The sequence below is a fragment of the Aythya fuligula genome, chromosome 1, assembly GCF_009819795.1.
Source record: "Aythya fuligula isolate bAytFul2 chromosome 1, bAytFul2.pri, whole genome shotgun sequence".
In the NCBI taxonomy this organism is placed as follows: Eukaryota; Metazoa; Chordata; class Aves; order Anseriformes; family Anatidae; genus Aythya; species Aythya fuligula.
In genome coordinates, this window is record NC_045559.1 from 26247697 (window position 1) to 26261824 (window position 14128).

The following is a 14128-nucleotide window of genomic DNA, read 5'->3' on the forward strand; positions in this document are numbered from 1 at the left end:
ATGCATCCCCAAACTACTTAAACTACACTTACTTAATATTATTTGCATATCTGCATAGACCTAAAACAAAGTGCAGAGCACCTCGGATGAAGCTTAAGTGTCCCATTCTGCTGATGGGTAAGAACACTGTGTTCTAGGAAGTCTGAAACCTATGTACATGGTATGGCATGACCACCATAGAGTGGTGGTAAAGTGTGGTATTGATGGTAATACCTGTGGTATTTTATTGGCACAAGTGAAGACAAAGGGAAAAACACACTGAATTTAGGAATAGTACTTATTGCTTTCTCTGGGTCAATTCTTCAGCACACTTCCTCTATAGGGTGAAGGTGGAGATTGAAAAGCAAAAGGGACATTTCATAGGTGTGTTACTACATGATACATGTCCATTCACTTACAGGGTCAAAGGAGATGTCTTTGTATTCCCCAAAAAAATAGTTTTTGTGAGCATGGAGCTTGAAAGAAAATCTCAGTCAGTCACTGTTAAGAGCTTTATTTTAACTGACTTTCAACATATGTCCAATAAGGAAATAAACTCTCTTTTATCGCCCTGGTCCACCTTTAAGAGCCCGTGTAAAAGCTAGACTCAGCAACAGTCTTGCATTCAGGTGAATGGTATAAACTACCTAGTAAAGTTGCAGAGAAGAAGGAGAAGTGTACTCCTGTAGGCAAAAATCGTCAGGTATCTCTCCATCATGAAGAAAATACATACAGCCCCAAACCAACGAAGAACTAATCCTTCATTTAATAATAAAACCCAAAGAAATGCACCCTCAGGAGAAACAATGAATTAATATTTGAAATCCATACTTAAATCTGCTATACTCAGTCCTATTTGGTAACTTGAATGTGAAATTTAGTGAGACTAACAAGCACAATAATAGCAACAAGGTAATGCATTTGGATTGATTCTAAACCATTCTGCCTTCTCTTCAGTCCAACCAATTTATTCAGGTTCAGTACAGAAGAAAGTATCCTCATAAATATCAAACTTGGTCTCAAATAATGAGCCCTGCTAGGAGGTGAAGCATATTACTCAGCACAGAGCTGCACCAACACAGATCAAAGCTGGCTTGATCGAGCCTGTTTGGAGAACAAAGGAGCTCCAGCTTACCAAGACCAACACACTGAGCCGTCCCACCAACACCGAGACACCAAGCCATCCCACCAACACTGAAACAACCACATTCTGCTCTAGCAAGGGCCTGGGTTGGAAAGCCTCCTTGAGCAAGGACAGTTTCGAATCGCTGCAGTTGGTTCTTGGAGCTTTGGCATTAACTACAGCTCTTAACACTGGAGGTAAGGACTTCTCACTTCAGAAAGCCTGAAACAGAAGTTGCTAATTCTCCTGTCTTCAGAAGCTTTCAAAGAAGATTTCCAGCAAACCACAATCCAAACACGGGCTGAAATGGCCACAAGCATATAAGAACAGATTGCTTTATCACTTAACTATACCCTGCTCTGAGATAAAATGCAGTAACTTCATCTTACTTTTAAACAGGCTGGCTATTGTTTTCTTGCTTGACTGGCACTAAGGAAAATGTTTCACTGTGTGGTCTAAAGAAAGATCCTATTCAGCACAGTTAAATATTTATTGTTTTCATCTACATGTTACTGACAGAACGTCTGATCTTATGACACAGCACCAAGTGTGGAAAGGTATAAAATGCTGGATCCTTTTATATCTTTCAATGTGAAAAGGTGTCCTTTCCTACACTACCCTATGGCAACAGCAGACAAACACAAGGACATTCCAACGTCATTGCATTATGGACTGCATGGTATGTAAAGACTGGTCCTGCAATAATTTCCAGAGTGAAAATGTTCAGCATGCACACACAAAAAAAGCTACTAGTTCAGTTAAAATTTTCCTCTAAATAATTCAGGTTTCTGACACGGCATTCTAAATACCGTCAGAACATTTCTGAGACATGAAAGGAAAGAGGAATACAGGTTAATTTCTCAAACTTGTAAAGAAATTAGTATTATCTATGGGAAGTAATGTACACACACACATACATATATAAATATATGAGAAAAATGTAGAAACAATACTTTTTAGCTCATTTATTCAATATTATCAGGTTTACTTGGGTTTTTAGCCAGCAAGGAAGACTAAGAATGCAGTCACCTTATAATTGCTGAGCCAATTTATTTAACTCCCAGAATTAACACTGTCAGTGTATCTCTGAAGGAGCTGGCAATGGGCTGACTTGGAGTTCTACAACCTCTGAATGCTAGGATGAGTTCCTTAAACCTTAGAAATGTCATGTTTACTTAAAATTGCACTCCCTGGTTTATTTATTTTTTCACTTCAGTCTTAAGATTCCTAGATGACTGACCTCTTCCAGTTGGCAGGCTCTGATGACACTCTTGTATCGGTATTCATCATAGGATACACCAAAAATTATGTTGTCTTTTATTGTTCCAGGCATGATCCAGGAGACTTGAGGTGAAAAGGATATCCTTCCACTGTGTTTAATTTTACCCTGAGAAGGCTCCAATTCTCCCATTATCAACATCAGAAGAGAAGTCTGAAAAAAAATATATTAATGGTTAATACAGCAGAGATCTGTACAACCATAATAAATGCTAAACAAAAAAGGGAGTCACTCTACTAAAATAAAACAATAGGATGGTACTTTTGTTCTGTAAAGAGTGTCCCTACAACCATTAATTTAGTATAAGCAGCAATTAGTGGAGATTTTTATGACATGTATGTCTGAAAGGCCCCTGAAGTGAGAGAAACTTCATTCACTGAACAAGAAAAACTGATGCCCTGTAAACAAGGCATGCTGCCACAAAAGCATGTATTTTTAATTAAAATTGTATCATTTTTGCAAGGTAAAAATGTGAGTATCTGTAAGAGACATACAGACATCAGGTATTACAAGTATTCTGGTGAAAATTTTTAACATCAGTAGCTATTCGCTTGTTCTTTGTACAACACTATTCATGTTTACAATCTTTCTAGTGTTTATAAGCCTTTTATCTGAATTGCCCTGAAAAGTGCAATTTCTCTGTCTGTGGATTTAATTGCTCACAAACTGCTCAGTGTGATCTGAAGTTTCCTCTGTGACTGTTAACTCATTTACGTGAATACATGACCTAAGCATATTTACTATTTCCCTTCATAAAAGAATTGATTGCAATTTCAGTACTGACATGTTATAATTTCAAAGTTAATCAGTAGCTTCTAGTAACCTTGTCACACATCACTAGCTACTAGATCAAAGAACAGAGTTGAGAAATACAAGGAAAAAATATGTTACAAAGGCATTCCAATGGTGTTCTTATCACTAGTAAGCAGTCAACAAAGCCAGGACGTAACAGCCAAAGATCTAAAAATCTATCCAAGTCACAATTTTATCTTCTCAACCTCAGAGATCCTTTAACCTGACAGGTTGTACAATATGCAGGGGGAGTCTCAAAAGATGTCTTTCCATCATACCAGAATCTAAATTTTCCCAAAAGCTGAGTAAGAAATTTTTGATCTTGGAAAGGATAATTGCTTAGTATGTTTTGCACACTCGATGTTGACCCACTTTGTGCTTTAATTTAAAGTGTCGTGCATTTTAAATTAAAATAAATAAATAAATAACATTTACGAGTGAAGTTGTATTAAAAAGTTGATATCAGGCTTCATAGCAATTATAGAAAAAATAAGTACACAGTATGTTCCAAAGGCCTGACAATTCCAAGAATTTACAGTACCAGCCTTAAGCAACAAGAAAGAAACCATAAATTAAGAGGGTGAAAGGAAAGGAGAAACTTTTTTTGCTTGGGAATTAAGCGTAAATCTTATTTTACATAAATCTTTCAGATAATATTATAAAGTTTTTATCTTTATTGCCTGGAAACGTGCAGATCTGTTGTATATATACAATGCTCTCATAGGCCGCTCAGTGTGATCTGAATTTTTCTAAATTTCTTAAGTAGACAAATAAATGAGATATATATAAATCGTTCTACAATAACTGACATTTTTGTATTACAAGCTTTAGCGATAGACATTTGAGGTTAATAGGGGCTTGAGCAATGTAAAAAAGCTCTTCTGTTAGTTCAGAATTATCATAGTAAAATGCAATACAACATATCAGTTAGAGGACAGCCTCATGTTCTGTCTGTTGTTCTTTTGTATTGGTGTCCTTTCTGAAAAATATTAAAGCATTGACCATATTTAATTTGATGGGTCCTTTGCCACTGAGTTCAATAGACCAAAGATTTCATGTGGAATTACAGAATCACACAATGATTAAGGTCAGAAAGGATCTCTCAAGGTCATCTTGTCCAAATCCCCCTGCTCAAGTAGGGATGCCTAGAACAGGTTACCCAGGATCTCCATGGTTTGAGATTCCACAACCAAAAGAGTCTAAATCAATGAAAGTAAAGGGAATCAGAGTACGTTCACTGATAATTTGTTAAGCAGGAAACAAAAAGTTGCCAAATGCATAATGAATGTTTGTTTTGACTTTCACTTCTTCTCAGAAGACTCACTGAAACTGAAATACCTGTCTAATTCCTTGCAGTTCAAAGTGAATATGAATATCAAAATTCAACTCATTTCATAGTAAAAAGGTTAATTGGATGTGTTATCTGCAAACTAAATGCACTGATAACATTTTTCCAGTTCTAAAATGATGATTATCTAAACCACAACTTTTCTCAGAAGACCAACACTGAACAGTGCCTCCACAGACTTATACCACAGGCTTTTATGTAGGTCTGAGAGTATAGCTTGGTGTATCCAAGCTATACATTGTAGGAAGTGGAGCCCATATGACCAGGTGTGCCCCATATCTGGGGTATGCATTGTAGTTACCAGACTAATCAGTGTTAAGCTTTATAATTTTTTTTTAGTTTTGTAAGTTAAATTGTTATTTCCTTACTAAGTCTGTATCCTTGTACGTTAAAAAGAAAAAAAAAAAAAGAAAAACATCCGGCAAACTCTTTCTCATGTTGGCCATAGAGATAAATTTAAATGAGTATGGGACATTTTATTGAAACATATTTTATTCATACTTTTTCTTGCAGCTACCAATACCATTATATTATTCCTTAAAATTGATATGACTTTTGTTGAAAAAACAGAAATACAAATACCTTGCCTGCTCCAGTAGATCCAGAAACAGCTAATAACTCTCCCTTCTCAATCTTGAAATTTATATCCTGAAGAACAGGAGATGCATGAAGGGGAAAATTGCTGAAGAAGAGATTGTTGTCATTGCTAGGACCTTTGCTGTTGTTGTTTTCCTGTTTTGCTTTTACAAAGAGCTCTCCAATTCCCTGCAACATACATATTTGTGTGTTTGTATGTACATAAAAAAACGAATAGGACATGCATATGCAGAAATTTACATCCTACTATAGACTTACAAAGACTTGCAAACTTACTTTGTTGACATTACTTTTCCTATCCATAACACATCTATTAAATTCTTAAAATAATATCTGTTTTAATGTATGCATTGTATTCGCTCCTAAATTTGTAGACATAAACAAAATACTCCTATACTTGAACTGCTTTCTAATGTTTATAACTTGTTGGAGTTTGATTTTGTTTCCAGGCTGGCTTAAATCTAAAATAACTTATACGCCTTAACATTTACTAAAAAGCCTCTTTCAAAGTCTCTCAGATGTGGATAATTTGATATTATGCATTCATTACTTGCCACATATTCCTTGCCTGCTGTTAGCTGAAGGCAGTTAAACTGAAGGTGTGCAGTCTGCTGTTTTTAGAGAATGCTAAGGCAAATATCAATAAAAACAAAACAAAACAAAAATTAAACTGTACTCTGCATTTGAATTTATTTTGGGTGAAAGTACTGACCTCATCCCAAAAAGCTGTTACTTTGTCTACTTCAACCCCAGTCGTTGTTAGATTATACTCCAGGGCTTTATATTCTTCTTTTAGCAAGAAATCCTAGAAAGACAACAAAAGCAGATTACAGAAAATGGAAAGGGATGACAGGTGTATCATGCAAAGCAGCACAGACTTGCCTGCGTTAGTTAATATATCCGATAGAGTTATTGCATTCTAGTGTTTTCAAGTAAGGCATAAATGCATCTCATACAATGTCTTTCAGATGCAGAAGAAAATGGTTTCTGAAGCTTCCATTTCTTACATTGTTAGTGAAAATACAACGATGAAGGTATTTGGTTCTTGTTTGGAAAGAATATAAAAACTTGGCATTTCATTTGACTTCAGGACTTGCATTGGGAAGCCTTAGCCCTCCAACCTTAATCTTTTTCAAATAAACCTTTGTTTCTGGAGTAGGACATGGAAGGTTACACTCTGGTAGGCAGCGAAACAAAGCAGCTACATGCTGCTAACTCACTATTTCAAAACAGAAAGAGTTTAAATGAATTAGAATTATGTTTCAATCAGCACAAAAGGCAGATAATAATCCTGGCTAGGGCAGCACTGAATTAGTGTCATTTCAAAGGACAGAAGTAGGCAACACTATACTTGTTTATATTCTAGGATTATATAAGGAGAAGGAAGTGTAAATCCATGATAATGAAGGAAAACTAACTTTTCCATGATTTTCTTAAGGTTATGCAGTCTGTAAGTACCATCTCCTCTAAAATGCCTTTTAAAGTTAGCTGGGACCAAGAAGGCTTACTGGGGCAACAGTGGGCAAACTAAGGGAAAATGGTAAGGGGGAAAAAACAGTTCTCTACAATAAACCTGAAAGTTTCCCAATGAGCACAAGCAGAAGTGAAAAAGCAAATGATTGAAAGGACAAGTACCAAAAAAAAAAAAAAAAAAAAAAGGCAAAACACACACAGTGCAAAAGAAAGAAATGGTTAGATAGGTTTTTATAACAAAGGCTGTGGAGTCATCCAGTGGAGTTGCTGGAGCAGTGATAGTGAGAGAAAACATGTTGATCCATAAGGACTTCAAGGTCTAAAATATATGATGCAGCCACATGGCAAATACAATAACCTTGGGGACTGGTCCAACCTCTCTAACCTGATGAGGAAATTAAATCAGAGAAATGTATGTGTGGTTTATTATTTCTGTTTATATCTGCATATTTCCTGTGACAAGTGAAGAACATCTGTATTTTGGGATTCTGTGAAGTATATTGGGTCTATATTCAACCTATCACAAAGAGATTATTATTTACAAATTCTAGAGCAGCCTCATAGCTAGTATCCCCAGAGTCAAGTGGCCAGCAAAGTGGTATGATAACTGGGCTTGCCAATTCTCTGAAAGGGCATAGGATATACTCTTCCAGGAAATAAGAGAGACAGGATGCCTCCACAAACACCTAGGGAATCTATCAAGACAAGGGCTGTGTAAATTGGGATCCAGCAAGGCATCCTTCTGAATGTCAGATAGACAGGCTTATGGTTAGATTTTTGAACTTTCTGTTCAGTTAAAAATCAGAAATACCAGAAGAATCTAATATATACTCCTTATTCTATGTTAAGGTTCAGATTTCTGATTAAGGTCTTTAAGTAATGTATTCGGTATTCTTTATCATGCTAAAAATAATAAAATTATATTTTACTGAAAAACATCTACACATATTTTTTAAAACCCTAATATTTTAAGGGAAAATAGAACAAGAATTCTTCCTCTTAGGATTGATTTGAAAACAGCAGGTAAAAAAGACAGAGTTCATGAGTATTTGCTCTGAGATGACTCTGCCTCTCATGCTGGTTTATGAGCAATTGATCTTGGTAGGTATGGTAGGTAATAATTAGAAGACCGGTACCTTAATTACGTTTAGCACTCATAATGAATGAGACGAACATTTGCATAAGATGTACAATCTCCTGCTGTTCTTGCCACTAATAGCTACAAAAATATAAGGTTTGTGATTGCAACTACTGGAAGCTGTGCTATATAAAACACATACTAATTTTGTACTTCCTTTTCTGAAGGAAAAACATCTCTTAAGCACCACAAATGTTGATATATTTTTATTGTTTGTTATTCTGCAATGAAAAAAAAACAACCTCTTCTGTTTCAAAGTAAGTAGCCTGCAGGTAGCATAAGACTCCCATGGTTATGCTGCCTGGGGAACCATATAACAATATCAAGATTTATAATGACATTTCATGGTGTATAATCAAAGCAATATATAGTTTATTCGGAAAGTCTGCACAAATACTGTGTGCTTTTGTTGATCAACTGACAAGATAACATGCTATAAAGAATTAGCTTACGTATTTGGGAAGATTGAAGTGTATGTACCCTACCTGTATTTTGTTTATTGCTCCAATAGAATCATACCAGGTCTGTACAGACCCAGGAAACTGCCTGGTCACTGTCATTCGAAGAACAATGCAAAATGAAATGGTGGTAAATATTTTGCGGAGAATAATTCCTTTAGTCACAGCATATGGAACCACAGCTAAAAACACCACAAAAAAGCCTGAAAAGAAGAAGGCTGAGCTGTTGAAATATCTCACATAAGCAGCTTTTCGGGTTAGCTTCAGTTCGGTTCTGTTAAAAACAAAAACAAATACAGATGATTAGTATATGGTTCCACGGTTTTCATTTCATAAAATTTTGGATGGAACTGTTGGTAAAACAATTAACGTAGAGGCTCATCCATCTTTGTTATTTTTAGGAGAGCAGTTAAAAAACAAGATTCAACAATTCAACAATTTTGAACCTAAAAAAAAAATAATTACAGCCAAATATGGACACCAATCTTCAGAGATGTTAGACAAAATAAAAATGATCTATGTCATGATTTAGATATCTCATAATCCACAAGCCTCTACAATTCCTGGCTCAAGCATCCAGAAGCATCTACCGCTAACACAAGTGCCATCCCCTTCTCATATGGTCACCTAGATACACAACCCCTCTGGAAATGAGATATTCTTAAGTGCCAGATTTACTATACATGACTATAAAAACTCTAATAATGCCATCTCCTTTTGCAAACCACCCTACTAACAGGCTCACCCAAGAAGTAAGGTATCAGCTGGCCTCAGCTTGATGTAGTGGGAGGCAGGGAGTCTGTTCTCTCCCTTTCCTGATGAAGCTCAGTTCGTGGAGCAGCCTACTGACTACTGTGCAGTCAGGAACACAACTGGTGATTACTCTTATCTGCCTCCACAATGTTTATGCATCTTACAGCAAAATATTAAATAAAAAGAGAAATAATCCAGGGAGTAGAATTTATTTTCTAAGCCGATACCAAAAGTCACTAGTTAAGCTTTCTATTCACTGCTCTCCTTTTGAACCCCTTCACTCCATAATCCTAGGAACACAGCAGCTCAGCTTTGTCTGAACACAGGTACCTCTGCTTCAATGGAAGGGACCAGATTTTCAAATTAACTAGGGGTAGAGATGGAGCTAGATCCCAACCTGCCCATTTGCTGGGTGAGTACACTCACCACTAGGCTGTTGCACTGAAGTTCACAGTCACGTCAGTGATGGAAATTCATGGCATTTCAAGGCTGAGCATCATAACCTTTACATGTCTTCTGGTATTGATCCAGAGTCTGCATGCAAACTAAGTCCAGTATTTGGGGGCTGAGTGGGAACACTTTCCAGCCCCACCCTGCATGTGCACAAGTGTTGCATGTATATCAGCATCCTACCACTGTCATTGGAAAAAGTGTTGCTGAAAGTCCCTCAGAGAAAGCCTGAGCCCAGACAGTTTTGAAGCAGGATGCCTAGCACCTCTTCTTATGTCTGCATTTCACAAAAAGAGGCCTGAAGAGAGTAGCCAGGCATGCAGGTAACCACCACAGCTGGAATCATGGACCTTGAAAAAGTGCCACCAAAGTTCCTCCAGAATTTGTATGAGGCTGTGAGTGGCAGCACATAGGGACTAAATAGGGATAACAACGACTAGGGGATGTGATGCTCAGCCAGTCCCATGCAGACATCTGGGTGGAAACTACCTAAACCACCCCTAGTGCTGAAGCACACAGACATTGCTCCAACAGGGGACAGAAAAATGCACTAACCATTTTCAGTATACTCCCAAGTACCAGCCACAAGTGAGTGGCTTTCCAGGGGTGGATATGTCTGTGATCCAGGCTCGACAGTTCTGTAACTTAACCACTCGTTTGGAACATGTCTCGCTGAAGTAACATAGGCACTTGCATTGAGAACATAAAGGACACTATGTGCATCTTATATATGTTGGTCTACACTATGCATGTCTGGTTTTGAAGTGATGCTACCACAATAAGTACAAACAAATGAGCCTGAGCTTCTCTGCTTTATAGAAAGATGGATCTTCTGCTGACAAAATAGAGGCACTTCCAGCCTTGGACTTAACCTTCTGCAGTGCTGTGCTGCAGTTCAGGGACACGGGTCGGCATTGTGCTTTTTTACTTCCTAAATACATTGTATACTGATAGAAATGCAAACATGTTTATTCAGACACATATTATGAACAGTAATTAGCACAGATTTCAGAGGGTATGCAGGTGACAGCCCATATTGCTCCCTCTGAAGTGTCACAGCTATAAGGGGGGAGTTTGCCTGCAGCAGGATGGGCAACCCTGGCAGCTCAAGTCTACCAGTAAGGGTGCAGTTATATCTAGCTCGTTAAATTAGAGCAGATTAAACCAGATTGCATCAGAAACTGACAGGATACAGAATCAGTTTGGTAACAAATGAGTTATAATGTAGGGCTGCTAAAACACGGGCACGAGTTAAATGAACTTGTCTCATCTCCCACCACCCTAAGGAGCTAATTTATGGGAGGTCTCAGCAAGCAAAATTCAAATGAAATTCTTACATTCCCAGATTGACCTGTTCTGGTGATGTATTCACTAAGTGACCTTTTGGATCACTTAAAAAATATGGTATTTTGGAGCAAAAGGAGCAGAAGAGAGATACCATGATCTTATAATATTTCTGTCATTCTTCCATGATATTTTTTTTTCAAAAAATCCATGCTTAATATGATAACAATTGAACTTCAGCATTACCAAATTACCTATTGTAGAAAATATAAAATGTAAAATTACTGTTCTTTTTCTGTTTTCTGTGACTTCTACACAACTTACTTACAAGGCATACTCTAAAATTTCCTAAAAGCAATGCATATGACTAGTGGTGCCAGGTTCCATCTTAGAACTGGACCTCCAGACCTAGACTAAAACTGAGCTTTCTCAGATGGTTTACATTACAGATTTTAAGAACTTTCTTATTCTGAAGGTAAAGAGCACTTGACTTTTCCTTCATTGTCTTTCAGAAAACAGCTGAACAAGAAGGTGTTTGTGTAATAATATCGCTTCATCTCTTTTATTTACACGATAATATGGCACTTATATTTCTTCTATTTTCTTCTATTTTACCAATCACACACCTGGCACCGAATTCCAATTCTCTCTAAAGGACTAAACAAACACAGTGCTTTGTGCAGCGTCACCTATCAATCAATGTGCCACTTCTCCTCCCTTCCCCCAGGACTCAGCTAACCAGCTTAGCTCTTTTACCTGCTTTATGCATCGTGTCTGGTAGTTCCAGTGCAGTCTCAATGTTAATTGAGAATATAAACTTTATAAAAGACTTTCCACAGACAATAAATGTAAATGTAATTGTACAGAATGAATATATGAAGCTGTGATCCTTACACAGATTGTGTGCAACATTTAAAACCAGATTTATTGCATTTCTCAGAAAATGGCTGAAGAGGACTCACACTGTTTCCTCCACTGCAGAATAGGAAAGTCTGTAAAGCCTTAAGTAACCATCACAAAAGGGCTTTTTATTGTAAGATGAGGACAGGGTTGGCCAGAAACAAACACAGATGCCACAATTGTTTTACCTGCACAAGCTAACCACTGAAATACCATTATAACGAATGAGGAAGCAAATAAAAAAAAAATCTCTACTTGACAAATTGGGAAAAAAAAATAACTTCAGTGTGGGAATGCATGGTTAGTTTATGGAGGATTAATATTTGTGTGCTTTACTTCTTAACTAACATGACCACAGAAAGTGTTCATAGTCACTTAATATTTTTTTTCTGAACACGTAAGAAATTTGACCAACAAATGAAAACACTTACTCACGGAGGCTTTCAATCATTTTTTCCATTGCATCTTCCCAACAATAGGCTTTAACTGACTGTATATTTTCAATTATTTCTGAGGTGATGACAAGTCTCTCGTTGATCTTTCCTGCCCTCTTATCCCTATAAAGTAAAAAGACAGTAGGTTAATCCTCATCTATTTCACCGTGCATAGTTATTTTGTATCACATTGTATCTTTGTATCATTGTATCTTAAGAAAATTCTTTCCCTACATACCTATTCTTAATATACTTATTTTAGCAAAATTATTATGAAGAATGTGATAGGAATTATTAGAAATGGAATAATTGCTTTACTAAGGAGAAAACAGAAGCTCTAAAAGCATTAATCACTTCACTAACAAGGAGATTTAATACTACAAAGCATTATCACTATCAATGCATCACCAAACATGTTAGACCTTTTTTTTTTTATAAGTTTAGACAGGTGCTGCTAAATAAGTAAAGGCTTGTCCCTACATTTCTGACTCATCCAGCATTCTTTGGACATCTCTTTTGTAACAATGCAATAATGAGATACCCTTAATTAAGTAGTATAAACTTCATAAAACCGCTTGTTTCAGGAAAATATACTAAAAAATATTTTAAAATAGTCTCGTCACCTGTATTTCATCATCCTTTGTCCCAGCCAGGCTTGGAAAAAGACCATGACTATTAGAAAAGCAAGTCCAGAAAATGCAGAAGCTTGTAACATATCCCAGAGCAGTCCCATCAGCAGTGCCACTTGTAAAGGTGCAATCCACACAAAATGAGCCAGAGCAAGACCCTGCAGAAGCCCACAGGAGAATAACAATAATAATGAAAGTTACAGACTGCTTTGAAAACTACAAGAAAAGGAAGAAGTCATTAAAGTGACACTTTGAAAAATGTAATGAAGGATGGTAGAAATACTTCCAGTAGTAAAACAAGTTTATAAAGGAGAATTTGTGATTCTGAGCACATAGCATTCTGGGTGTTAATAATGATGACAGCGCAGCAGTACATATGCATTCCACACCTGAACTTCGATTTTTGTAAGGCAAAGTTCAGTACACAATTGTCTCTTCACTATGTGTGCACACGAGGAAAAAATCCAGCTTTGGAAAAGTAAACAGAATTTGCTATCAACACTGGTGTTTTCAATCACTGCAAGATGGGAAAAATATGGAAACAATTCTTCTGAGAGTAACTTCATCTGATATAGGAGGCCAACATTACTCTGGTGAAGAGATGTCTTTTGTAAAAATGCAGCAAATTCAAAGAAGACTGCTGCCTTCTTCTCCACATTTGTCTATCATTAGATAGATTTTGGACTGAATCCTGTAGTCAGGCTGAGAAACAGAGCTTGCACAGAGCTCTGTGTTGCTGCAGCTACACTACTGGACTACTAGGGCACTTGGCCTAGCTTGTCAGTGCTAGCTCAAGTTGTTCTATATAGTAATAAAGTGCATAAAGTACATAGACAAAAGACACAAAGCTGGAACTGTAGGGTCTCTCTGACGTCAGGTTTCTTGTTTCTCCCGTAAGAAGCAAACCTCATACCATCAACGGGGCAATTATACACGCAGAACAAAAGCTCACAGAGTTTCCAGCCTCCGAGCCATTACTACAAAACTACCTCCATATCTTTAATGAAAAGTTTTACAGGAGACTTTGAATGTATTGGCTGAGCACTGTCACAGGTTGTCCAGAGAGGTTGCAGAGTCTCCCTCCTTGGAGATGTTCAAAAGCCACCTGGATGTGGTCATGGGCAACCTGCTTTGATGGCTCTGACTGAGCAGGGAGGCTGGACCAGGTGACTTCCAGAGGTCTCTTCAAACCTCAACTACTCTGTGATTCTGTATTGTCTAAAATGGATGTGTTGGAAATGATTTCTAATAGTCTTACATCAACACGTAATTAGGTTTGTAAGGAGCGTGGGTAATAGTAACAACAGGATGCTGAACATCGCTTGTTCAATAGCAGAAGCACCATACTGGTTCACCTTATTAGAAAGAGATATGGTGGTCAGGAAAAAAAAAAAAAAAATGACAAGGATTGGATGAGCAGGTTCTGACTGCTATGAAACCAACTGTGTAAACTGAGGTTTCCTGGTGGATTCTCACTGCACTGTAAAACAA

The 14128-nt window shown here is 37.2% G+C and overlaps 1 protein-coding gene across 1 annotated transcript in view; it reads right to left on the reverse strand.

The window, feature by feature from the left end:
• CFTR (CF transmembrane conductance regulator) overlaps nt 1-14128 on the reverse strand; it is an 85195-nt gene that overhangs the window by 50708 nt on the left and 20359 nt on the right. The window contains exons 6-11 of the mRNA XM_032207621.1: nt 12632-12795; nt 12006-12131; nt 8215-8461; nt 5831-5923; nt 5104-5286; nt 2343-2534 (exon numbers count right to left, since the gene is read on the reverse strand). Coding sequence (XP_032063512.1) covers nt 2343-2534; nt 5104-5286; nt 5831-5923; nt 8215-8461; nt 12006-12131; nt 12632-12795 — 1005 coding nt within the window. The remainder of the gene's footprint in view (nt 1-2342; nt 2535-5103; nt 5287-5830; nt 5924-8214; nt 8462-12005; nt 12132-12631; nt 12796-14128) is intronic.